Below are 27,972 nucleotides of genomic sequence, written 5' to 3' on the forward strand. Positions count from 1 at the left end.
TTTATTGCTGCATCCCACGTGAATACGGTGATGTTTTCAGCGGTTAATCCCAGCCCCGTTATCCCCCTCTGCCTACGCCACTGAAATTGTATGTGCAATTTACTAATACTGTCTTGTCAGGGGCGGATCCAGGAAAAATGAAAGGGGGGGCTAGTAGAAAGGGGCGAAGCCACCCAGGGGGTGGGTATGGGAGGGGGAGCATCCCCCTCCCGCCTCGCCGGAGACGAAATTTTTTGCTTTTTACAATTTGCTCACACTTTTACCTTTGAACTGTCATATTAATAAGTGAATACTGAATATGAAAAAGTTAATGCAAAAAACTCGTTCTAATCAACAAAAGGATGTATAATACTGTAGATGTTACATCTACATTCATGCACTCTTGGTACATGAAAGAATCACAATGCCTACCCAGACTGCACTGAGAGTGAGAGGAGATAAGGCTGCTTCCTTGCAACTAGCTGAAAAAGTCTGAGATCTGCTCCATGTTGCAGCTCAACAGCATGCACAAGCCTCCTTCACAAGGCCTAAGAAAAGAGGCCTGGGATATGATCGAGGCTACAAAACATTGCACAAGGAGCTGACTCAGCAACAGCAATAGTTTAGTTCTAGCTAGCTATGCGCTAGCTAGTATAGTACAGTATGCATGTCCAGCTAGCTAGCCTACATCCTTTATACTCTTAGTAGCTAGACTTGGCTATTGTCTAGCATCTCTTAAGTCAGTGAGTCTACATGCAGATGCATAAGTAACAAGGTTGGTGGCAAAATTGTTGTAACCTCAGACTAGCAATACGTACATAGGTAGTTTTTTTCAAAAGGGGGGGCTTCAGCCCCTCAAAATCACCCCTGGATCCGCCCCTGCTTGTGTTGGATGGCATCCAATTAACTGTAGCAGTTGTAGTGTAAACCATGTTACGGTACAAGTATGTCATACCACGTCACTATCTGGGTGCGTAGGTATAGTGGTTAATTATGATATCAGCATACACGCATGTAGTTTGTACCTCCAGCCTAGACTGGCGGCAACAGCCCCTCGCGTGCGTAGCGCGAGGGACTATGGTGAGCCTTTTGTTTCAAAATGGCGATACAAAATACCATGTGTTGGTGTCCCAAAAATCAACTCGATTTGTTTTATCAACTTGATTTTATCGACTTTATCTGGTAGGGATTGACTCGATGTGTTTTATCAACTCGATTTTATCGACTTTATCTGGTAGGGATCGACTCGATGTGTTTTATCAACTCGATTTTATCCAGGTAAGGATCGACTCGATGTGTTTTTATCAACTCGATTTTATCCAGGTAAGGATCGACTCGATGTGTTTTTATCAACTCGATTTTATCCAGGTAAGGATCGACTCGATGTGTTTTATCAACTCGATTTTTGAGAGGATCGACTCGATTCCAGGCCGCTGGGGAAAAGGCGAGTTTCGAGGGCGGCTTGATATCGAGGCTATACTCTTGCAACAAAGGCGCTAGGCTCAGACTTGTCCTAGAGGGAACGTCTGGTAACTATTGCAGCAATTCCATGGCACTGAGGAATGTAGTCACGTGCAAGATATTTGTTAATTAACCGAATTCACATGTAGACAAATATTTTCATTCGCAGCTAGCTAGCTCTTGCTTGGTCTGAGCTCCTTGTAACCGAGTTCCTTCGCAACCAGGTATGGTTCAACACTAAAATTAGCCTTTGCTAGAGTCAATAAACCTTCTTTTCACGTTCATTTTATGCTATAATAGGAAAATATACGGGGTGTTACCGCCCACTATGACGTGAACACATCTGATTGGCACTGCCAACATTCTGGCAGGGGTCCACGGAATTGCTGCAATAGTTACCAGACGTTCCCTCTCTCCCACGTCTGCTCGCGAGACTAGGCTCAGACAAGGGGCACTGAGACTCTTGAGGCCACATGCACGCCTACAGCACAGCTCAGAATAGCTCAGATGGGGACCTTCTGAGCCTGAGATCACACAGCAGCTACTTGCTATGTTTCATGAACTCAAGAGTCAAGTAGACAAGCATTTAGTGATTTAGGCCTGATTGCAATAAAACAAAAAATCTACATTCATTTCAGTCAGAACTACATACAAGATTGTGATCCAGCACAAGTAAGCTGCTGTGACCTTCTGCAGGCGTACCTGGAAGGTCAGCTACTCTGACCTGCTGTAGGCCTGCCTGTGGCCTCAAGAGTCTCAGTGCCTTGTCTGAGCCTAGCGCCTTTGTGAGTACAGCCATAGATAGCCTAGATATCAAGCCACCCTCGAAACTCGCCTTTTCCCCCAGCGGCCTGGAATCGAGTCTATCCTCTCGAAATCGAGTTGATAAAACACATCGAGTCGATCCTTACCTGGATAAAATCGAGTTGATAAAACACATCGAGTCGATCCTTACCTGGATAAAATCGAGTTGATATAACACATCGAGTCGATCCCTACCAGATAAAGTCATAAAATCCAGTTGATAAAACAAATCGAGTTGATTTTTGGGACACCAACACATGGTATTTTGTATCGCCATTTTGAAACAAAAGGCTCACCATAAGGGACTGGCAAACTGCTTATCAGTCACTCGTCTCAGCTGCAACAAGCATTGCAGCCTATCAGATTGCTCAACGTCATATTAGCCCTGTAATTGTAACCGCACTTACACTTCAGGGGATTCAGTGCATTCCATAGTAGCTAAATCTCATAGCAAAATTTAACCACATTATCTATAACGATATTCATGTTTAGTAGTGTCATACGATCTATTACACTTCCGCTGAGACGAGTGACTGATAGGCAGTTTGCCAGTCGCTCGAGCTACGCGCTCGGGCGGCTGTCGCCGCCAGTCTACCTCCAGCCCACACTTAATTTTATTCATCTAACAGTTTACACAACTACAAGTGTTAGTGCATGACGGATTCAGTCCAAGATGTAGAATGGAATGTGCGTGGGAGTCGCATACTCCTCTTCATACACTCCTGGATGTACAGTGCTGCCTGTAACCTAGAGGAGCAAATTTGTGAGTAGTTGTACTTAAGTTTATCTTGAGATTGGTAAGAAATGATGCTGATACCATTGTGTAGGTGAAGGAATAAGCTACAAACATATACAATACATGACTTTTGTGTAAAAAAATTAGACCTTAGTCGAAAACTTTACTTGAAATCTCTCCCTAAGCGAAAAAGCACCCAAAAACACACATAATGGAGTATGAAACAGCGTGTGTACTTATTTAAACGATTTTAATCCATGCATGTTAGCTCAACTATATTATCCATTGATGTTATACCAGCGAAAACTCGGCCTGGGACCGAGGCTATATTCTGATAAACTTTACTGTAACCACAGTTGAAACCACATAGATGATTATAAATACCATTAAGCGTGGAAAGTTCAAACATCTAACAGCAAGCACTAGTTTTTCTGCACTGCATGTACACTGTACTCCATGCATAGACTTCGCACAGGAGATAACACTATGTATGTACATAATTATACCCATGTAACTTATTTTCAGCATGCAGTAATGCATGCATGCATGTTGCTTCCCTTCTCCACTAGCCTACAACACTGACACTGTCCAGTGGCGGATCCAGAGCAGGGCACAAGGGGCACGTGCCCCCCCTTTCTGACCAGCTTGAATAAAACTAGCTCACAAAGTAGGTGTGGCTTAGAGCAGAAATCAATTGCAGCATATCGCATGCAGACGATCTCTAGTTGTAGACTTTTGAAGCTGAAGAGCAAGATGATTCCATCCATTTCTGCTATCTCTTGCTACTATGTATGTCATACTGTCATCAATCAATCCATGATCAGAAAAGCTACACTGATTGAGCTTTAAAAAAAACTGTTGACCTTTCTTTAGTTAACATTTTCTTCAAACTGCCCCCCCTTTTCAAAGTTCCTGGATCCGCCCCTGGACACCAGTGGCGGATCCAGTGCAGGACACAAGGGGCATGTGCCCCCCCTTTCTGGCTCACGAAGTGGGTGTGGCTTAGAGCAGCAATCAATTATTGCAGCATGCAGAATAGCAGACGATCTCTAGTTGTAGACTTTTGAAGCTGAAGAGCAAGATTTCATCCATTTCTGCTATCTCTTGCTACTATGTATGTCATACTGTCATCAATTAATCCGTGATCAGAAAAGTTACACTGATTGGGCTTTAAAAAAACTGTTGTCCAGTGTTGACCTTTCTTTTAGTAAAAATTTTCTTCAAACTGCCCCCCCTTTTCAAAATTCCTGGATCCACCCCTGGACACTGCCACCCTGCGATGTATATAATTATAGGGAAACTTATAAAATAATTATAATGGGTATAAGGTCAATTAAAATAATACCATTCTCAACTGAGTTTCATTGGCATATGGAGCTGTTTTCTACAGTGGCCCTGAGCGTTACTATTAGTTCACCTTAGCTACTTGATAGTTCACCTACCTTAGCTACTTGATAGTTTGCCTACCTTAGCTACTTCGAAGTTGACCTTTGAACTGTATGTTAATGCTGCTGTAGCCATGCGACTCAATATTACGGTGGCCCTGAGCGTTACTATTAGTTCACCTTAGCTACTTGATAGTACAGTTCACCTACCTTAGCTACTTGATAGTTTGCTTACCTTAGCTACTTGATAGTTCAACTACCTTAAGTTTGTAGTTCAACAACCTTAGCTACTTGAATTGATAGTTCGCCTACCTTAGCTACTTGATAGTTCGCCAACCTTAGCTACTTGATAGTTCACTTACCTTAGCTACTTCGAAGTTGACCTTTGAACTGTATGTTAATGCTGCTGGAGCGATGCAACTCAATATAAATGAGAGCTCCATGTATATATACAGGTACTGAGGATTATCTGCAGCCGGTTAGTGCTACCCTATGGGTAACAGCAATGCAAGATGAAAGTACCACACTTGATTCATTTGGAAGTTACATGTTATTCACAATACTAGCTAGTCTAATAGCTTGGGGCAATAGAGCTAGGATTAAGAGACCTTTTTCTTCTCTTCCCCCTCCCCCTCTGAGAAAAGGTCTGGCCCCAGACTAATACAACACATGCAGTTCAAGTTGTTCACGTTTATATCTCCTAATCCCATCGCAGCACAAGAATTCTGTACTATACAATGGTTCTGGTGTGGTACTCTAGTCTTGCATTGCTGTTAGATAATCCTCAGTACCTGTATACGTGCATATGTAGCTCTCATTATTGATCTCTAGTCGCTATGTACAGTATGGCTACAGCAGCATTAAATAGAATTAACATGCAGTTCAAAGGTCTGTCACACTGGAAAAATGGTCCTGCAAAAAATGGTCCAGGGACGAATTTTTTCAATGAAAATTTCGGTCCGGGGACTGAAATTTTCAGAAAAAATTCGTCCCCCCCTGAAATAATCAGTCCGGCTAGACAAAAAGACGTCTCTGGACCAGGAGCGTATGTAGGGCAACCTAGGGTCCTCTCCACATCATATTACGACATACAGATACGCACATACCCATGTACAGGGATGCAGTCACATAATATTCAGGAACTATAGCAGCCTAGCTTGTCAGCCAGGTGTACTAGATAGAGCTGCATGCAGCATGTGAACCTTGAGGCCTCCACATTCTTAAGACTCAGTTTTCAACTGTTTCAAAAGAAAGATCTATTAACGATTGACAGTTTTATACAGCTTGATAAAATAATGTTACTACTACTACATATAATTATAATGCCGAAGTTCTGTCCGGGAATAGATACAGACGGTACGGGTGCATGGTTCATAGTTTATGGACGGTTAACAGTTACGTCTTAGTTCAAGACTGGTTTAGCACTGCACTGCATACAGTGCCAAACAGCTGATTTTTTGAGAAAAGCGGCAGGAACGTTCACACAGGTGTCGTAATGATACCACTCCTTGCATGTGCTGCATTCCACCCAGTTTTCCATAGTCGCCATCTCTGGCATTCTGCATAGGCAGTACACGGGGTATGTATCGATTGACACAATTGAGTCAGGAGCACGACGATACTTCTTAATTGGAAAATGTAGTATTTGTTGCTTTTGAAAGCAAGAAAACAAGTGCTGCCTCATTTTATGTTGATTGTACTGGAAGCTTCCAGGTGAGTGGCCAAAAGCAAGAGCTGTTGCATTGGCTATAGCAAACAAGCCACAGTCACATCCTCCTGCCTGAATGTGTACGTTCATGAGGTTTAGAGTGATTTCTTTGGCCTCCGTATGCAACAAAGTTGCAATCTGAGCTTTAACTCCCGTGCTAGTCATACCCACTGGGTGAAGAGTGCCGATAGTAGAGACTGTGAGCCAATGGCCATGGTGATTGTTTACGACCTGTACAAACTCCCCACTTTCAACCTCGTATGAGAAGACAATACCTTTGATAACATCCTGCAAGCCAGGAACTGCTGGAAACGCTCTTTTGAGAAGCTGTTGTGCCGCGTTTATCAGATTGTCTGTCAACCATCCAAGTGGATTTAGTAGAACTTCCCTGTCATAGACAGTTAGACGAAGCTCAGGTATCCAATACAGGATTTTAGTGGCTTTTGGTGTACACGTATCCACATCAATGACGTTCTTCCTTGATCGCTCAATGACTGCTTGAGGTATTTTGGCCTGCCTACGATTAAACATCCTCTGAGTTACGTTCTGATGAGTCGGCTTGAAGGAGGGTGTGATGCGAGGGGTCTTAATCAATTTCAGGGGTGCGCCACGAGGGGTCTGAATCGATTTCACACGAGGGGCCTCACTTGATTTCAAAGGAGGGGTCGTCTTCAAGCTTGGGGTCTTAATCGATTTCACACGAGGGGTCTGAATCGATTTCAGGGGTGTGACACGAGGGGTCTTCAGGGGTGCGACACGGGGGGTCTCACTTGATTTCAAGGAAGGGGTCTGAATCGATTTCAGGGGTGTGACACGAGAGGACAGACGAGAAGTTGCCAGAGAGAGAATTCGTCTCTTCTTGATTTCACCCTGAACTGTTGGAGTTAGAGATTTGGGTTGTTTTGGTGTGCTGCAAAACTGAGGTTGCGGTGTTTTGGATATCATTTGGCTAAGAGATAGCGGTGGTGTTGGTAGCAATTTTTCGTCCTGATCAATAAATGAGAATGATGGTTCATCTGATGAACCATCATCTGACTGAAACAAGCCACTTGTACCATTGTGTGCTATTGGTGACAAACAATCTTGGGACTGATTAGTGGGACGGATAGAGTCATCATGATGGGGGTGTAATTGAGCAATGTTCAAATGAGCGAAATCATGATGAGAGTCCAGACAAGTATTGTCCAATTGAGCGAAGTCCACCTTAGGGGAGTCCTCATCATGAGGGGTGTAATTCAGCAAAGTCCAAACGAGAGTCCTCAAGAGGGGATTCCAGGTGAGCAGAGTCCTCAAGAGGGGATTCCAGGTGAGCGGAGGTTGTGTGAGCGGAATCTTCAAGAGGGGATTCCAGGTGAGCAGAGGTCATGTGAGCAGAGTCCTCAGGAGGAGAGTGAGCAGAGTCCATTGATCCAGAATCGCAAGTAGGTGGATCATTGTATGGCTTGAGATGGGGTCCTGACACTAGTACTGTCTTTGATCTATCGCTTATCTCATATGCACCTCGTGGTTTAACAGAGATGATTTTGTAAGGGCCAGTGTACCTCTTCTTCAGCTTCCCACCTTTTGTCTTTTTGCGAGTATGATTTAGTTTCAGGACTAATTGACCAACCATATATCTCTCAGGCTGTGCATGTTTCTTATCATACAGTTCCTTCTGTTTCTTTTGGGCGGCAAGAATATTGGTTTTTGCTTGGCTCAGTCGTACATGATTGTGTTCACGAGTACGTGTAACATCTAGATTGGGCATTTGCTGCTGATACTCGCAAGCAGCTTGGTCAGGAGAAATGCTTGAGACTTCTACATCAATGGGAAGAGTAGCTTGACGATTGAACATGAGTTCAAAAGGAGTAAACTTCGTTGAATTATGACGAGGGGTATTGTATGCGAAAACACATGTGTCCAGGTAGCTACTCCAGTCTTCACGCTTGTTGGACACAAACTTCACTAGCATGTTTTGCAACGTCTGATTGAAACGCTCGTCCAAGCCGTTAGTCTAGAAAATAATATTATAGTTGAAACTACATTTTAAGTATAGGATATACCAGGAGGATATGCACCTATATATCCTCCGCTATACCGCGTGATTACTTCGAGGCATAGCCAAGGGGTATATAACCACGGTATAGCGGAGAATATAATTATGGGTGCATATCCTCCGAGTACAAGTGCGATATAATTATAGTTTTAAAACTGTAGTGCATACCTGAGGGTGGTAAGGAGTTGTAAGGCGATGCTGGATCCCCAGGAGAGAACAGAGACTAGTGTCTAAATCATTGTTGAATTCACGTCCTTGATCTGAGAGAATTACCCGAGGCAGACCCATTCTCATAAATACCTGAGAAGGAAAAGTGTGTGATCATTATTTATTGCCCATGCGTGCATGCAGTGGGTGCATTGTGCATGTGTGTGGCATTCATACATAATTTATACCTTGAACAATGATGTTGCTACTGATGATGCACTCTTGTCAGGTGTAGGAATAGCTTCTACCCACTTGGTAAAGTAATCACTCATGGTTAAGATGTAGCGGGAACCATCGCTAGCAGTTGGAGAGAGAGGACCAACAAAATCAATTCCTAGCATGTACCAAGGAAACTGCACACGGATGGGGTGAAGTTCGGGCCTGCCAGTAGTTAGCTTTCGATTAACTCACTGGCAAATGTCACAAGTAGACACCTGGGACATTCCATGTGAACTCAACACAAAAAAATGAGCACCCTGTCCGATTTCAACGAAACTTGGTATGTACATACCTTACCATAAGTTATATAACCACACCCAATTTTAGCCCTATATGTTGTATGGCTTCTTAGTTACGAGCCCTTGAAAATTCACCAAAACTAAAAAATATCGGTGACCCACCTACGCTTCTTAGAGCATAACTTCTGCCATGATTAATTATGACAGATAAAAACTGTACCACCGTACTCCCTATGATGTTACCTTTCCGGTGACGTGCTTAAAGGGGGTGGGCACTCGTTAAAGGGTCAAAGGTCATTATCGTAACCTTTAATTAAGCATTACTCAAAAATGACGTCTTTTTCCCCCCTTTTTTTTTTACCAAACTAGTCTTTAGGTACTATTACCCGGCTTGTATAAGTTTTCTGATGGGATCTTTATGGGATCAAAAGATATGGACTTTGCAATACAAGTTGGTGCAATTATTAACATGCCTGTGGGGCATTCCATACCAATCCTAAACGGATGACTTGTCAGAATTCTCCGAAATTTCATACATACATAGAGTACGATGAGGTAATAACACACATAAGAATTTAGGGTTATTTATTGTATGGCTTCTGGGGTATGGCCACCTGAATATTGCGACAGTTTCACTCACTTAGTTGTACGTAAAAGAGAAATAACTTATGATCAGAGTGTTTCCAAGATGTGTCACTAATATCAACTTGTAGCTTATGTAACAGGGTTTCGTATGGTATGCTGTGCGGCTTCTATTAATCAATTTACTGATTATGGGATACATGTTAAAATTAATTTGATTTAGATTTTTCTTTGAAACAACCTTGAACATATTTTTTTTCTAATGTATAATGATCAACTACAATTACCCTCTTTGTAGAAAAAATTTGGTGATGGGATCATAATGGGTTTTGGAGATAATAATTAATTTGTGTATACTCAAATGAATTTTTTTGTAATAAAGGTGTTAACAACATAATTACACATATCTCCAAAACCCATTATGATCCCATCACCAAATTTTTTCTACAAAGAGGGTAATTGTAGTTGATCATTATACATTAGAAAAAAAATATTTTCAAGGTTGTTTCAAAGAAAAATCTAAATCAAATTTTAACATGTATCCCATAATCAGTAAATTGATTAATAGAAGTCGCACAACATACCATACGAAACCCTGTTTACATAAGCTACAAGTTGATATTAGTGACACATCTTGGAAACACTCTGATCATAAGTTATTTCTCTTTTACGTACAACTAAGTGAGTGAAACTGTCTGGGAAAACGGCAATATTCAGGTGGCCATACCCCAGAAGCCATACAATAAATAACTCTAAATTCTTATGTGTGTTATTACCTCACCGTATGTATGTATGAAATTTCGGAGAATTCTGACAAGTCATCCGTTTAGGTAATGTTGAATTGGTATGGAATGCCCCACAGGCATGTTAATAATTGCACTAACTTGTATTGCAAAGTCCATATCTTCTGATCCCATAAAGATCCCATCACAAAACTTATACAAGCCGGGAAATAGTACCTAAAGACTAGTTTGGTAAAAAAAAAAGGAAAAAAATGCTTAATTAAAGGTTACGATAATGACCTTTGACCCTTTAGCGAGTGCCCACCCCCTTTAAGCATGTCACCGGAAAGGTCATATTATAGGGAGTACGTTGGTACAGTTTTTATCTGTCATAATTAATCATGGCAGAAGTTATGCTGAAAGAAGCGTAGGTGGGTCACCGATATTTTTTTGTTTTGGTGAATTTTCAAGGGTTCGTAACTAAGAAGCCATACGACATATAGGGCTAAAATTGGGTGTGGTTATATAACTTATGGTAAGGTATGTATATACCAAGTTTCGTTGAAATCGGAGGGGGTGCTCATTTTTTTGTGTTGAGTTCACATGGAATGTCCCACCTATAAAATAAACACATAAATATTGAGGGAAGAGGTGTTCCTGTTTGAGACTTTGTATACATGTAGGTGTAACAATAATACAGAACCAAGTTGACATCCCAATAATTATAGATATTGAATTTGACTAGAGTAAAGCATGGAAATTCAAGCTACATAAAAATCCGGACGATTTAGCATCTGGTTGGAGGCGAATTGCGCTCAAGAAAGTACACAATGATCCCTATATCAGCTTATTTTTCTCGTAGGGGGCCTAAAAGAGAAATTCAAAGCAATCAGGCATCATTCACACATACACCCAGCACTACTGATAGCTACAGCTGCTATGTTAGTGCCGAGCTTTCTTTTATTCAGCTTGATTAAACACCAATTTGTCAGTTTATGTACCTCTATCTCCAATATGAAATAATTTTATAACATGTACGTTTCACAGAATTAAAGTGTGTTTATAACTGCATGGAACAAAGCATATTTTCCAGCTCTCAATGCAGTGAAATAGTAGCAGCACCATGAAACGTTTGTTCGAAGTCCAGAAAGTTTGCGTACCTCTCCTGCTCTTACTGTACATGGTAATCTAGTTTGAAGTGCTCTAAGACACAGTTTAGGTATTAGAAAGTGGAACACAAGTATCTTTATCTGTATTGTGTGATCGAAGAGATGGCATTTGAAGGACTTGGGAACAGACCTGTTATGGTTTGTAGAGTGTACTGATACCCCCTTTGGAGCTCACTTTCTCATCACGTTGCATATAGCAGCTCTAAAAGATTAATAGCCTATGTCTAAGTGTATCTGGTGTCTCCTCAAGAGCACAGTTTGCTATAATACTACAAACTATTAATATCTTTACTGACATTTTGAATGCACACACCCCTTTTTGCTCATTACACGCCCCTTTTTAGCAACTCGCCTCATCCAACGGAAGTGCTGGGCGTTGCCTATCCCTTTCTTTCGTGTATCTACTGTATAGCGGGTATATTTCGAGGGTATAAATTTTCGCGGATGGACCATTACAAAGGATTTCGCGGATTTTATTTTCGTGGTCTGAGTTCCAGCCTTTTGGCGCATGCGCACATCAACATGCAGCTTACCTCCACACCGTTAGCCTCGAATCCATAATACTGAACACGCCTACTATTCATAAATTTTCGTGGGTATAAATTTTCGCGGTACAGGCTCAATCCGCGAAAACCGCGAACATTTATACCCTCGAAATATACCCGCTATACGGTATGCTGTTACATAACTGATATTTGACTTGGTCTTGCTGCTTACTGCATGGTTTAATATTATTCATAATCATGTCCTTTCTGTGGTTACTACTGTGGTTGCAGCCAAGTTACACAAAATATTGCTGTACAACTGCCCTCGGTAGTACAATAACAATACACCCGCAGATATCCATGGTACAGGTAGCTTGTACTATGAACACGTATTGATTAGTAGTATGGGGTGTTATCTGTGTCAAAATGACTATGACAATGTACACACGCGTGCATTCATATATTATATGCACGTTACAATATGCATGTCAACATGCATATGTACATACAATATGCATGCAACATGCATATAATTATTATACACATTTACAGTATTATGCTGCATGCATGGGATGTCAATAATTATACCTCCGGCAGCATAATTATACACTTACACCCAATAATATGCATATATACATGTCCATATAATAATGATTGGTAGACTGGTTGGCACACACAACATTAATTGTGGATGACTCCTCCACAAGACTCCAATTTAAGCTGGAAAAGACGCGCAATAATTAGTTTGTTAGTAGGTGTGACATCTTGACTTGATTGTGCATGCGCGGTAAAAATATAAGCCCACTCCACATGTACCGACACGTGGAGAGTGGGCTTCTAAATATAATCTGCCCTCGTTGACTACTCTCCAAATCTGGAGGCGAGAAAAATAAGGAAGAAGAAGAAGTACCGACAGTGTATCAGACTCTATAGCTAGCTATAGTTAGCTGTGATATAAATGGCTGACAAGATTACTCGCGCCAGCGAGATAATATAAGTGCTAGTCCTATTATATATAATGAGCACTTGCACTTTGACCCAATGACCACATAATCTAGACTCCACCCTTTCTGCCTACAAAATTACATGCGAAGGGAGTGGTTTCCAGTCTACTGCAACACTCAACACACTCAGAATACATTTTGCAATGCAGCACAAATGCTACTCTGACGTCACGTTTGACCCCGCCCACATTTGACCACAAAAGGAAGCAACATTTTAAGCCTGAAATTGTGTCCTGTTTCAACATTTTTTGTCTCAGGGCTATTTTATACCCCACAAAGAACATTTTAAAGAATCAGATTTACAATCTTATATTGTTGATGACGTGTACGTACTATATGCAAGCCATACAATTGTAGACATTGGCGAATTTATATATCCCTTATCTTTATTATTATTGTAGAGATATTTGCCAAAGCATCTAAAATATTATATACTGCAGTTTCATGCTCAGCTCCTGTTCAATCAACCACACACAGATATCATGGACAATAGTGGACGGACTGCTGCTGACGGGGCCAGAGGGAGTGGGCACCATACCTTGGCTGACTATGCCAGGTTGAGGGATTCCAGCCTGGACCTAGAGGTGAGTTGACCATCAGCTGTTGTACACAGTAGTCATGCATGCAGTAGGTATCTAGTGCAGTGGCGGATCCAGGGGGAGATCCCAGGGTGCCACGGATCCCCCTTTCAGTCTAGCTATTGTGGCTTTACTACAGCTACCAGCTAGCTATTTATCAGTTTTGTAGCTATTGTAATTTGATTCAATGATTGTACCTGTTGTTTTGATGTGTCAACTGCCAAAGGAGTGTTCAGGTTAGCCTAGGCTAGCTAGTTGACTGTTCTTTCGTATCGTGGCAGCTAGCTAGCTAGCTAGCTCTACACGAGTCTATTATGGGACTTCCCCTGGCTGAGTACGGGATTTTCCCTAGTCACGTGCGACCACCCTAGTCACGCGCTCGTAGTTTGGAACCCTTCTTTCATTTTTCCTGGATCCGCCACTGTAGTGAGTCCATGGTCAGTACAGCTACGGATCCGTGATTTCCATACATGTGATGTCGTTCATCACCTTCCATATAACATGTCTATAACCTCGATCCGGCAACATTTGCATCCATACAAAACTTTATGTATTGCCCTCCAGCAGTTTACTTGTACATGCCCTATATATCACCACTACCTATATAGCCTTGCATGTGTACAGTGCAATACCACAGTTTATATCCCGTTACTACGTTGTTGCCAAGTGCAATATGCAGCATAATGCACTGCTGAAAGTCATAATGCACTGACCGCAAAGTCATAATGCACTAACCACAAAACGCCCATCCGGCATTAGACAGACAATTATTGTATCATGAGAAATAACAAGTATATATCAAAGTAAAACCAGCCATGCAGGAATGTTCAGCACTGCTGGAGTTTCTTTGCAACCAATGGCATGCAGGTTTTTAAATTGTCCAAGTTTCATTTTGTGGAAGATTCTGTGTTCCTAGACCTAGTCCTCGACTTTGTGATGCATGTCAATTCTGCTTCACCATAGCATGCACTAGAAGCGGCTCTTTTTTCTGGGGGCTTGAGCTGTTTTGCAGCAGTGTAGAGGCGAGCTTCTTTGGCTTGGTTGTGATGCCGAGGATAGTGGAGCAGCAGTTTAAAATACACTGAGTAGTGGGGTGGGGCTGTTTCTTTGCAGCAGTAGTAAGTAGGGTGGGGCTGTTTCTTTGCAGCAGTATAGTGGGGGTGGGGCTGTTTTGCAGTGCTTTCAGCGTTGGATTTTGTGTCAAGCCATTCGTCGGTCGTGCCAATCTAATACGCTGCATATACTGGCGGCGTCTAGAAGAGAGAAGAGATGGAGCTGTGTCTAGAGTTGTCTTTGTCATCTTTTTGTGCAGTTTATATTGTGTTACTGAGACAGTGTTTGTTGCTATGCCCTCGGGATATAAACTAGTTATAACACGTGCACTCGGGATGCATGGCATATATTGCACTCAGCCCTCGGGGCTTACGCCCTCGTGCTTCAGTGCAATATATTCCATACATCCCTTGTGCCCGTGTTAAAACTATAACGTATGACTAGACACTGACAATGCCTCAGGGACTTATTTGTAGGCCTTCTCATGCATATACCGTAGAGGGAAATTTCGTGTGGTGCGTTTTTCGAGTGCAGAGAAGTAACACGAAAATTAAAACCAGAATAAACCCACTGTTATAATTTCACAAAGCTATTGGTGGGTGTGGTTTCCTACCGCGAATATTAGAATCCATGAAAATTTCTGCTGAGGGCTCTGAAGCCAAAACACCGAGAATTAGCACTCGCGAAAATTTCCAGCTATAATTATATGGCTTCTATATTATTGATACCTCCTTTTCTAATTATTATGTAGATCCTCTGTCCTCGTACCCAACACTGGAACAACTGAGTCAGCTGGAATGTGACCAATGGCTTCAACTTGGTGTTCACTTGGGATTGGGCAATGACCAACTGGAAACTATAAAGAATCGCCTGCATCCCAAAGCAGCAACTCTCCAGGCAGTCAAAATCAAGCATTCAGTGGAAGGATATTGTGGAAGCTCTAGTGATCATTGGAGAGTACAAGTTGGCAGAGAGTGTGTGCACTCAGCAAGGTCAGTACCGTAGAAAGTGCGTATTTTTTGTACTCGAATTGAAGTGCTTTTCCAATGAAAGCACCGCGGGTGCTGATGCCTCAGTGGAGATATTAAAGCTATAGACATAACATAAAATAGCTTAATTTTATTCACACATTATATCATGATGAACATTTTTGCATTAATTAATTTTGCTGCATGCAAAGGCAGAATCCAGAGGAGGTCCGACAACCGTGCGCCTAACATTAATGTTTGCTGAATCAGCATTTTCATAAAACTTGCCTTTAGAGGTAGGTGTTGCACTCTTCTTAGACTTAGCCCTCTGTCTTGCATTGTTAGGTCTAGTTTTAGTAATAGGAGCTCTAACTCTCCTGGTAAGGCAAGTTTTATTAAATACTGATTCAGCAAATATTAATTCTAGGCGCACGGTTGTCAGACCTCCTCTGGGCAGAATCCAGAATCCCAGGGAAACTCAAAGAGTGGGTAGTGATCAACCATGATGTTATTAAAAACGGATCAACCGGATCAAACGGATGATTGTTATTAAAAACGATCGATGCCAAAAATCCAAGTCTAAAATGAATGCCTGCATCGGCAGAGCCTTAATTGCAGCTTTCTTCCAATAGCTAGCGTTCTAGTGCAGAGCTAACTACGAAGTAGAGTAGCAACACTCGGTGAACAAATTATTCTACGCACTCTTTTGAAAAGACTGCAGGCATAACTTGGAACGAAGCAAATCTACGAATTAAAATCCTAGAAAACATGCATGACTATAGAAACTCTTACTTGCACTTCATTGATCCTTGCATGAGCAGCTGTATAAGCAGTCTATACACACAGGCACACAGACACACAAACACACTTCTTTTGCGGATGCGCACCGAGGCATAATTATGCGAAGGATATTAGTAGAATTGATTCACCTAATTTTGTTTATCTGTGAGCTAGCTAGCTAGCTAGCTTGTACAGTGCATGGTAGCTATAATTATAGCTGGTGATATCCATCTGGAAGGACTCTCTGCATGGGTATGCTATCTTGAGAATGTGAGGTCCTTTTGTTTCCTGAATTAAATTGAGAATTTAATGAAGTGTAGTACGTAACATAATAGATCCGGTTAGGGTTGCCTGCATGCTTGCTTTCTATATAGCTAGCTTAAGAGTAAGCTGTCATCACAGAGACATCCGGTTTGGGTGGGGCTCGAAAATAACTGCATTATAGGCGCATCAGTGGCGGGATCCAGGAAATAGAAAATGGGGGTTCAAAGACTATATATATATGAACTGCATGCAGCGCACATTTTTGGGAGTTACGCCCACTTCTGATGTATGACGTCATTAGGCATTTGCATCATTCCTGTCACAATTTGTCTAGCTAGAGGCTTAGCTAACATGTTCATCTGAAATAACTGGGCAATAGAAGTCTTTGGAAGCCATCAGCTATTAAGGCACCACATAAAAATATTTACGCTAGTATAGGTGCATGGCTGTATTCAGAGGTGGAAAATTATTTTTGAGGCTAGATGGCGGTCTTTAGAGGGCCGCCTTCTATTTGGAGATAAAAAAACAGCTTTTCCAACCTCTAATACGGATATACCTTTACCAACGTAAATATTTTTATGTGGCGCCTTAAATAGAGCTTATAATTGTAGTTTGACCTCTAAAATTGCTCACTCAGCAACAACAAAAAAGCCTAGTCAGCAATAAAAAAAATAGCAAAAGGGGGTTCAATGCATGGAACCCCTGGAATCCTTCTGGATCCGCCACTGCGCATTCTTGAATAAGCATGCATGCATAATATTATTATAGAGCTCTGCTATTGACCCCATGAGCGCATGCGGCGCTAATAAATCCATTTCTACAGTTATGCCTCGAGGCGTAGCCGCACGAGAGATACGGTAAAGCTGACCGTGTGTGTGTCTATCTGTGTGTCTGTGTGTCTGTTCCAGCTGTAACTGCTCAACGGTTGCAATGCGACGAAAACTAACAGCTTCTATAGGCTTCTAGCTACGTTCTCTTGGATTTCGATTCGTGGATTAGCAAACTAAAGCTTCTTTCTCGAGTTATGGCTAGTTTGACTCACATTGAAGGCTGTTGCAGTCTCTTCAGAATCTTTCATAGCATCATCTGTTTGCACACACTTTCTATTCAACTTATGAGTTAGCCTTGCAGACACATGCACCCCTTATTCTTGGAAGTAATGCGCATGCGTGCTCATGCAATACCACGTGTAAGAGAATCCATTTTGAACCCCAGATCCTGACAGAATCAATTTTCTTCTTTGTTGAGGTCCTGGTAAGCCACAAACCAGACAACTCTTTTTAGACTGTTTGTTATAGATACTACTTTCTGTGATTGAATTCTGTCTTTAATAATTATAATAATTATACTTACCTCACTGATTATGCCTTTGACAAAGGTTTGCTCCCACTGTTTGGCTACAGGCCATTTAAGACGACCAGTGTGCACTATTAACTGTGGACACCCCTTTCTTGTGAAACAATCAATTTGAAAGCACATTGCAAATTATTTACCTCTTCTATAACCCTCTATATATACTTTTGAGCGAAAGCAAAAACATGGCGAGAGGCATTAGCAAGCGCACGCTTGCAACACTCGTTGCTCCAACCATTCATTGAAATCACTCGTAACTAATTCCTACAGGTAGCCCAGACCTCAGAGGTATCTTGACACCATCATCATCACCTAGCAACAGACCACCCTCAAATAATTAGCAATTGTTTACAAACATTCACAATTATGTACACAAACAATAATATTGTATGAAGGCACAAAGTGACTAAAGACACTAAATAAGTGTTCTTAATGTTTTCACGGTTACATAGTTCAAGCAGGATCAGCAGAAACTTGTCTATGAGGTCGTATCGGCTGACGCTCTTTTCCCGGGAAATGTTTTCTTCACTGACCTACACACAGGTTTACAAGTTCAATGGTGGCTCATGATGTCCACTGCTGAAGTAACTAGCCTAAACAAACTTATATTGAAGCTAGGAAGACTATAGATGCTACTCTATAGTTACTTACCAGGTCCAGGAACTTAGTCCGTCTCAAGAGCTTCATGAGCTTCTTCCTCTGGCTCTTCTTCAGGCTCTTTATTTTCTAGCTTGAACTCTGAGGAGTAGTTTCCTATCTGGCTATGATCCCAGTCACTCCCCGACTGAACAAGGCCATAGCCATCTATATCCTCACTGTCTAGCTGCACTAGAACCTCGCTAAGGTTATCCTACGAAGATCTTGTAGCAATTATCACTAATTGGTCACTTTTCTTTCGTATGAAGCGTACCTCGAGGCAGCACAATGAAAATACCACGTGAAAAAGCAGCTCAATGTAGCCTCTACACAGGCTCTCTCTTCTGACATCGTTCAATACTGTATATTAATCGTTCAATGAGATAAAATACGGTATTAATTGGAGGAATAAAGAAAGAAGTATAGAGCTGACGTAGAGTTAGGAAAAAGGAGAGCCTGTATCGGGAAGTCGCGTGAGGGTAGAAGGGTGGTAGAAGGGTGAAAATTAGCATGTGCATGCAGTGCTAGAGATGTTGGACTGCCCATGCACGTAGAGATCTATGACTATTGATAGTATAGCAGGTGCTCTAGGATAAAACTTTGCCTGCAGCAAGCTGGACGTACATGGACTGACATGGACTTGGAACTGGAAGCACTAGCTAGCTATACCTTGGGCTTAGCTAGATCTACTAGTCCAGCAACTAGACTACTAGTCTAGATTGTATGTTTAGACAATCACCACCTATGTTTCTTGTGTCTTTTTAAATGCTAGATCTATAGCTTAGTCATCATATCATCTAGCAGGTAGCCACCAGAGCTGGCCACGCTGGTTCCCTGATCTGACTTGCAGTACAGCTTGGTGATTGTTTCAGTACAGTACAGTCTGAATGCGTGGGAGAATACCTTACGTCACGATTGTGGGCTACATATCGCCCACGTTCATAAAAATCCTTGTGGATCACGCGATTTCCCAAACCAGGCCTTACTTTTTCTTAACTGTACGCCCATTTCTTTCTTTGCTGCCTATTTTTTGCTATCTACCTTCTTCCATGGATGAACAATGACAACAGCAAGAAAAGTAAGGCCTGGGAACGAGGCTAAGCTCAATGCGCATGTGCTGATACCTACAGCGTGTGCATAGCTCCAACACAGCGCCCACAATCATTTTTTGAAAATTAGCAGTAGCCTAAAGCGGGGAAAGGATTAAATTACTAGCATTGATAACATTAATATTTTGGGAAACTACTCCGTCCACTACTAGTTTCTTTTTCTCTTTTGTATCCGCCTTTATTCCTGTCTGTATACTGTACAATGTATATGCTAACTGCAGGGGAAGGTGAGAGTGCTCTACGGTTGAGTTTTTTTGCAGGCGCTTTAATTAACTCCTGGACAAACTAATAAGCAAATAATTATATTTTGGGCTCAGGCTAACAAGAGCTTGTCTATATAATTATAGAAACTTGAGGTACTATAAAAATGGTTTCACCTTTTGGATTGAGGCCCACAGTTTTCACAAGACGCTTGACACAGTCCAGCCAGCCATAGAATGCACTCACTGACAACTTTCAATATATACCTTTTATTGTTACTATTATAAACGGGTACTAATTTTAGCGAATTATAGCGAATTAGTAGCACTAATAATAAAACGCAATTATGAATCTCATTTTTAAACAAATGTTTTTCTTTTTTTCTGATGTACTTTTGAGAGTATGCTATAAGCAAGCTAGTCCTTTTTTCATCTGTATCTGACTCCAAACTTTCTATAATAGTTAGACACTGTTTTGGAGGTGTCTATGGGATTTAGAAGCCCAAAGGCACTGATTTAGTATCCCGAGCGTAGCGAGTGTACTAAAGTGGCTGAGGGCTTCTAAATCACATGGACACCGACAAAACAGTGTTTAACTCATTTAAATACTAGTGCACATGCCCAAATAGCCTCGAGACCAGCCGTTCGTTATCTGAAAGAACGCCTAGTCAAGTTCCAATGTAGCACTCGTCCTATGGTTCAGGAATTTCTTGGACCGATAATTGCCCGCAAAGGTCCGCCCAAGGTGTATTACCCATGAATATCATTATGATGCTATAAAACGCTGACTCAGCTAGAACGAGTGCTACATTGGAACTTGACCAGGCGTTCTTTCAGATAACGAACGGCTGGTCTCGAGGCTAATGCCCAAACCTTGCCCTCAATGCTTTACTACAATACAATTACTTGGCAACAGAATACTAGGTATACTAAGTAAGTTTGCAAGTATACTAAGTATACCTGCTTTGAGGCACTTTTTCCCATGTATTTCCTATGTACTTCCCATGTAGATCTTATCAACTAGTGTCTAATTAACCTTGTTGCATTTTGAGTGAGCAGATCACAGGAAACACTGTGCCAATATCTGCCATATGGCACAGGTCAAGCCTTGAACTGTGCCACTATCTAGATACTGGCATAGTATGGCTGAAGTTACCTAAAGCCCACCCTCCACCCAGTAACCTGAAACGGTCCCTTTTATAGTGTAACACTGTTAAACAGATTCAGTGGTAGGCTTTTCATGCGTCTGGAGCATCCACAGCCACCACAAGTAGTTGAAACTAGTTGTCCTATAAAAGGAGTGATGTGTACACGGAAAGGAATGCACAAGGAATGCAACAAATCAGTTGTTACACAGCTCACTCGTGCGCACATGGGATATATTGGCTCAGTAGTGCCTTTGCCCTCGAGGCCTGCGGCCCTCGGGCCTAAGTCACTACTGAGCCTATATCCCATGTGGCACTCGTGCATGTGTCACAACTATAACTTAAAACTCATACTTGTCAACTAGTGTCTAATTAACCTTAGTGCTGATCACATGATCTCCAGCCAATCAGCTTATCTGAAAGCGGTCAGGTGACCATGGATTAAATAACTTAATCCACACTTAAGTGTGCTTTAAGTTGGTTAAGTGTGCTTTAAGTAGGTTTGTTAATGCACACTTTTCAAACAATCATGATACAAGCATATTGAATAATTATTATGTACACAATAAAGCTATTAATATCACTTAGAAAGTTGAATGTTAAAGGTGCAATTGGTTAAAGAAGAGGTTTTAAACAAAGATTTGAAATCATCTGTCCTGGGTTTCTTCTTTAATGGAATGAAATCATCATCCTCATCGTCCTCATTCTTTACAGATGGAGTTTTCTCTAATTTATGGATATTCTCTTTGCCTTCTAGTTTGGGAAGCAGGGCCATTGACACCTCATATTGTTGATCTGAACCAGTTCTTTTGTATTTGTGTAGAGCCTCAAGAGAGCGATGGCCAGTTCGCTCTTTAATCAGTTGATCACTGAAATGATGGTGGTAGAGTGTGGTTGCACACGTGACCTTTCCTGAATGGCCTGTTTTTCTACCCTTAACACCAGCTGCTTTACACATTTCTGAAATGATCTGCGATAATTTGTTCTTTCCAACTGGTTGTTTGCCAAATCTAGGAACTCCAGAACCGTCATCAGGAAGTGGTCTGCAATAGAAAAAATCACACTCTTTCGGCAGATACAGAAGGTATTTAACAAAGATATTCACAACACAATGATCGGGATCAGTTGTATCTTCATATTGGCGTATTATTTTATTGTCAACTTTGATATGTTTGAGTCCACCCCTATTCGACTTGTTTCCGAAATCAACATATTCGAGATAAACACGACCTTTTTCATCAACTTTCTTGAAAAACTGTGTACGCTTCAGATTGCGATGTTCGTCGTAGCTACGCAGACCAAAAATCTTGCAATTATAGTAGTAAACAGTGTTAAGCGAGGCCTTGCCATTATGTGTACCAAATTGCCCACTAGACCATAGCATTGCTTCTTCATCCGAGGAAATAGGTTCGGCTTGTTTCGAAGATGTCCCCAAGCCAGATCCATGTAATCTTTTCATTTCAGCATCGAGGGTGCTTCGAAAATTTCCAAATATTGCATCAGTTGAACATAGTGGATTGATATCATAGCGTTCATTTTGGTTATAAAATCTTTTGAAGCAGCAAACCATAGCATATATAGATTTCGGTGGATACTCATAGCCATTATGTTTGCGAACCTCAAGCACAAATTTCCCCATCCAGTACGCTAGATCACCTGGAGGCATATCCAGTAGGGGCGTTGTTGGTAAAACTCGAGACACAACTCCAACATCACCAGGGGTAATCACTCGAGAGCATGCCCAGTCAGTCCAAGCTTTAATCCCCCAATCAGTAGTTGCTTTCGTCTTGCCAGGGACAGCTTTTGATCATCTTTCCTTCTCTTTCTGGTCACTTACTGGATCTGCAAACCTACTCGAACTCGCCATAATAACGTACAGCTAGCAACTGATTTAAAAATATAGCTGGATAAACAGGTACAAAACTGGTTTAACAAGCACCACGAGGCTAGAGCTCACGTGACAGCACTAAATCCTTTAGAACACACCTAGCCAAGTCACGTGTTTTAATCTGGTGCACTCAGATGGCCTCGGCACGTAGATTAAAACACTTAATCTTGGCTAGGTGTGTTCTAAATAATACTTAAAACTCATACTTGTCAACTAGTGTCTAAAAACTCATACTTGTATACATCTGTTGACTAATAATTATATTGTGGTAATGTGAATTTGCAACAAATCCGCCGTACCCTAAAAACAGACTGAAAACGGTAAAATTACTACCCGTCTATAATACTAACAGGTATATATTTTTGATTATTGGCTCGATCCTTCATATTCACCAGAATTGCTTTGGTGCTGCTGGAGCTCATTGCCAACTCATGTAACAGTGCTTTCACCATCCATATATCTTGTTTGCGTGTTTTTTCCATAACTACTGGATTCTTGCGAATGTGTTAGATACATTGAGTATGTTGGGACATGTATGGAAGGTATAGATGTATAATTTATATATATATATTCAATACTAAGTTGATTTAGGCTGTATATGGTATCTGTATAATTATGGTATATATATACTAGTTTGCTATAGAGCACACAGTGGCAGATCCAGAGCAGGGCACAAGGGGCACATGCCCCCCCCTTTCTGACCAGCTTGAATAAAACTAGCTCTCAAAGTGGGTGTGGCTTAGAGCAGAAATCAATTATTGCAGCATATCGCATGCAGACGATCTCTAGTTGTAGACTTTTGAAGCTGAAGAGCAAGATGATTCCATCCATTTCTGCTATCTTTTGCTACTATGTATGTCATACTGTCATCAATCAATCTATGATCAGAAAAGCTACACTGATTGAGCTTGAAAAACTGTTGACCTTTTTTTTAGTAAAATTTTTCTTCAAACTGCCCCCCCTTTTCAAAATTCCTGGATCCGCCCCTGGCACACAAGCATTTTAATTACCCTAATTCACATGCATGTATATTCAGGTGTCCTCTTGCTAGCAGTAAAGCAGGAGCGAGATTCAATAGTGGAGTTTATACTGGCCGAATGTCATTGTGATCCGAATGTGACCGACAAAGAAGGCAAGACACCTCTCGATTTATCCAACGACCCTACCATCATAAAGCTCCTCTTGAAACATGGAGCCAAGGCTACCAATGTCTACAAGAAACACAGCAAGCTCATCGGAAAGCTCTCCTCCGAGCGACTCCCACACCTTCCTCTGTCTGTGCTCATCATTGGCGATGGTGGCGTGGGGAAGAGCACTCTGTTGAAGTCAATTCTGAGCCCAAAAGGGTTTTGGTCTAAACTACAGAAGACAAGACCCGTAGATGGCGTCGATGCGAGGACAGTGGGGATCATACCATACGAAATATACACCAAAGAATTTGGGAGAATCATCTACTTTGATTTTGCTGGCCAGAAAGAGTTTTACACGAGCCACTGTGCCATTTTGGAGAATGCTGTTCAAACCTCACCACCCATCATTATCCTCTGTGCTAAGCTTGTAGAAAGTGAGCAAGCGATTATTGATTCCATGTATCGTTGGTTGACCCTCGTTCAAAACCAGTGCACTAATCTGAAAGGCAAAGCACACGTGATAGTAGTTGGTAGCCATGCTGACAAGGTGAAGGAAATGAGTCAAAATCCACAAGCCAAAGAGAGTATCTTTGCCCCCATTATCAAGCAATTCCCAAAGTTTGAGTTCAAAGATTTCATTCCAATGGATTGCCGCTTTGCTGGTTCGAATGATATGACAAAAGCAAGAAAACTGATCCAGAAAAGCTCCGCTATTCTCCGCTCTCCAGAAGCCATCAGCCTGAATGCTCACACCTTTTACATCTACCTTGCCGAAAGCTTCAAAGACGACCTTGCTTTGTCGTTGGGAAATGTATATGAAAGAATTAAAAGCGATCTTAACGAGGATCTGTCAATCCGCACTCAAGATATTCTTTCTTTCATACCCAGCACTGTCCCTCACCTTGTAGAGATCTGTGACCAGCTGCATAAAAGAGGTCTCCTCTTGTTTCTCCGCAATGACAGCTCTCCAGAGAAGTCTTTCTTAGTGATTGACCAAGCAACACTTCTATCCAGAGTCACTGGAACCGTGTTTGCTCCTGAAGGTTTTCGCCAACACTGCAAGCTAGCGTCAAGCACTGGAGTGGTGCCTTTGTCGAAATTCAAAAAAGAATTTGATGGCTTTGACATAGAGATGTTGATTGCCTACATGTCTCATTTAGAGCTGTGTTTCGAAATCTTAGATGAGCGAGTTTTAAACTTCATTGCTTCTTCCACTGACGGAGATTCTTCTGTTCCTGCGTCTGACAGATACCTCTTCTTTCCTGGGCTCATTCGAATTGAAACACCAGAGCAAGTTTGGAAAGACGTTCAAAGTATTAGGTACCATTTTGGTTGGATACTTGAAACATCTCAAAAAACCGAGTTTTTTGATTCTCGCTGCCTTCAGGTCCTCATTCTGAGGATAGTGTTCACATTCCGCCTTGCCCCTGCCAGTAACATAATGCATGATGTCCCTTCCCTACAAAAATTCTGCTCAGTGTGGAAGAATGGGATCTGCTGGTGCGATGATGATGGAATCACCGCACACCTCGAGCTTGCTGATAATGGCCGATCTCTTGCTCTCAAAATGCGCTCAGACACAGTTCGACCTGAAGGTCTGATTCATCGCTCCAGAATTATGAGCACAATCCGTGAGACTGTTGAAAGTTTTGGCCGCAATGTGAATGTGATTGAATCAGTGATTGATCCAGATGAAGTTGTCAAACATCCTCTGAAAAATCCCTCTGACCTCCCACTGATCAACATCAAAGATATTGCTGCAGCTGTCTCCTTTAACAGAAGAATGATCAAATCAATACAACAAGTTGGCCTCACCTTCAAGCATCTCTTACAGTTTGAGCCGTCCGCTGGCCTGGATCAAACCACCATACAGTGTATCCACAGTGACAAAAATGCCAAGAAAGATGAGAAAATATCCAGAGCTTTCATTTCATATTTTGCCAGTCAAATTTCCAACCCTGACAGTGAAGATCATGATCAAGTAGTTCAAAACAGTCGCATGTACAGAAGAATCCTGAGCCCTTCCATTCTCAATATTCCGCTAGTCAGTCCCAGACAATCTCGAGCTTCTAATGTCAACATTAAGTCGGTCAGTCCCAGACAGGAGGTGGTCCAGGCTCTTGAGATGTGGAGGAGTGAGACTGAGGGAACTTACAGCTGTCTGAGGGAGACTCTCAACAAGTACAGCGTCTTCACTGGGAGAAACCCTCTGGTGATTTTAATTTATTTTCTTGTATATATTATTATATTCGTTTATGTGCATATTTATAAACTTCGTCTTAATGTACACATTATTTGGTCCCATGCATGCAGAACCTAGCAAGTGTGGCTCACAGCGAGGTTGATCTCTCTATATTCCCTGAACCTCTTGCTACAGATGATACAGGTTTGTATGTTTTCAATTACAAGTTGTGACCTCATGGTTCATCACCACATGCAGGAGAAGATTTGCTACCACTAGATAAAGTAAAGAATGCAGTCATTGCGATCACTGCTGACTGGTACAGTCTGGCAATACAGCTGGATATTGACTACACAACTAGAAAGGTATGTAGAATGTATCAGAGTGACAATCATGCAATGCATGAGCGACTTAGACATTGTTGTCATGTCCAGGTCATTGAGCGTGACCACCCATCAGCAAAAGCTGGGTTCCATGCCATGTTGCAGCACTGGGTGAGGAGACCCTCCCCTCCCCCCTCCTGGTCGGCCCTCATTAGAGCACTAAAGTGCCCCGTCATCAAACGAGCAGACATTGCAGCAGACATGGAGAAACATCAGGTCTGTTGTACAATTGTGTGCTACAGTACATTGCATTAACTGAATGTGCAGGATGTGTTGGGAGTATCTAGAGATGGTGAATCATCCAATCCCTCTCAGGATCAGCAAAATGTATTTGTCCAAAAAGGTTTGCACCATAATCTATATTAGCATTGAATTCACTTGAACTGCTTGCTACAGAGCCACTCAGTGTGGACCAGCACTTGAAGGTGGTGAGAGAGACCACCTGGGAAGCAAGAGCTAAATGGAAGTGTCTGGGAGAACAGTTGGGAGTTACCATGGGGAAATTAGAGGTGAGGAATTTTCCTTCAAAAAGTTCCCATATAATTTTGTCGTTTAGACCATAGATATAGAAGAGAGGGATTGGCAACGGAAGTTAAAACGTAGACTTTTGTGCAGGGGGTGTGGCTTAATCCTGAAACGATGCGTGTTGTCCCCCACCGTAACGCCGGGAAACACTTTTTTTATGTTTGAGGCCTTACACAGAGCTTTCTAAGACCCCCCAAAACTTCATTTCCATGCTTCTTGATGATGTGTATTATGTGGAAATTCCCAAATTTGTTTCGAGACTGTTGAGAAAGAGCTAGCGGTACATAGCGCTTTTTTTACCTCTTTTCACCGTTTTTTTATGGCTATGTACCAATAGCACCTATAATAATTATAGCTAAGATTGTCTAACTAAGTAGTGTCCTGGATCACATAACTATAGCCATCATCATCAGCAGCAGGATTGTTATACTGACAGTAAGACAATCAGTTGTCTCCTCAACCATTCCCAGCCTATGCTTTACTCGAGGCTGTCTTCCTACGTTGAAGTAGACAGCCTCGAGTAACGCCGGGGCAACACGGATGGTTATTCGAGGTCGATTTTGTTGCCAATCCCTCTTTGCTCTATCTATGTTTAGACTAAGTAAGTCGATCATGTTGTGTTTTCTTCCCACAGGAGATTCAGCACAATCATCGTGATGTAGCTGGAGCTTGTTTAACTGGCATGCTGGAGCACTGCACCGACCCTCCCCCCTCCTGGTTCGCTCTCATTGAGGCTCTCAGATCCCCTGCTCTTGGTCGGGGGAACATTGCCAGTGAGATTGAGACTAGATCACTACCACACCATAGACAAGTGGACACATGAATTGCCATGACTCATTATTATATGCACTGACATTTATTTTTACTACAGTTTGTATATTATTTTTGTAATTATCCCAGGGACTTTTCTGGGCAATTTTCGTTGTTTTAAAGTAGCGGACAGTATGCTATTGCTAATCATAAAGCGTATAATGATTACCCCGTGTGTGGTAGCAGGGTAGAGTGATTGGTGTGTGTGTGTGGACACAACAATGAACTGTTTG

The 27,972-nt window shown here is 41.8% G+C and overlaps 3 protein-coding genes across 3 annotated transcripts in view; 2 read left to right on the plus strand and 1 right to left on the minus strand.

Moving 5' to 3' along the window:
* The window catches only part of LOC135336052 (uncharacterized), an 89,101-nt gene that overhangs the window by 55,804 nt on the left and 5,325 nt on the right, over nucleotides 1-27,972 (plus strand). The window lies entirely within an intron of this gene.
* LOC135336329 (zinc finger MYM-type protein 2-like) lies at nucleotides 21,402-22,487 on the minus strand. The gene has a single exon (XM_064532090.1). The coding sequence runs from the start codon at nucleotides 22,485-22,487 to the stop codon at nucleotides 21,402-21,404; it is 1,086 nt and encodes a 361-aa protein (XP_064388160.1).
* LOC135336330 (uncharacterized) lies at nucleotides 22,559-27,752 on the plus strand. The gene is made up of 8 exons (XM_064532091.1): nucleotides 22,559-22,565; nucleotides 23,746-26,051; nucleotides 26,153-26,225; nucleotides 26,280-26,386; nucleotides 26,456-26,620; nucleotides 26,672-26,747; nucleotides 26,801-26,913; nucleotides 27,564-27,752. Exons 1-8 carry the CDS (start codon nucleotides 22,559-22,561, stop codon nucleotides 27,750-27,752), a joined length of 3,036 nt encoding a protein of 1,011 aa, XP_064388161.1.

The sequence above is a fragment of the Halichondria panicea genome, chromosome 5 (assembly GCF_963675165.1).
Source record: "Halichondria panicea chromosome 5, odHalPani1.1, whole genome shotgun sequence".
Lineage (NCBI taxonomy): Eukaryota > Metazoa > Porifera > Demospongiae > Suberitida > Halichondriidae > Halichondria > Halichondria panicea.

Excerpts from the sequence above, each read along its gene's own strand:
- LOC135336329 (XM_064532090.1), bottom strand. The coding sequence starts at position 22,487 with ATGCCTCCAGGTGATCTAGCGTACTGGATGGGGAAATTTGTGCTTGAG.
- LOC135336330 (XM_064532091.1), top strand. Across the intron at positions 26,226-26,279 it reads TCTTGCTACAGATGATACAG|GAGAAGATTTGCTACCACTA; the intron begins GTTTGTATGTTT and ends CACCACATGCAG. Across the intron at positions 26,914-27,563 it reads TTACCATGGGGAAATTAGAG|GAGATTCAGCACAATCATCG; the intron begins GTGAGGAATTTT and ends TTCTTCCCACAG.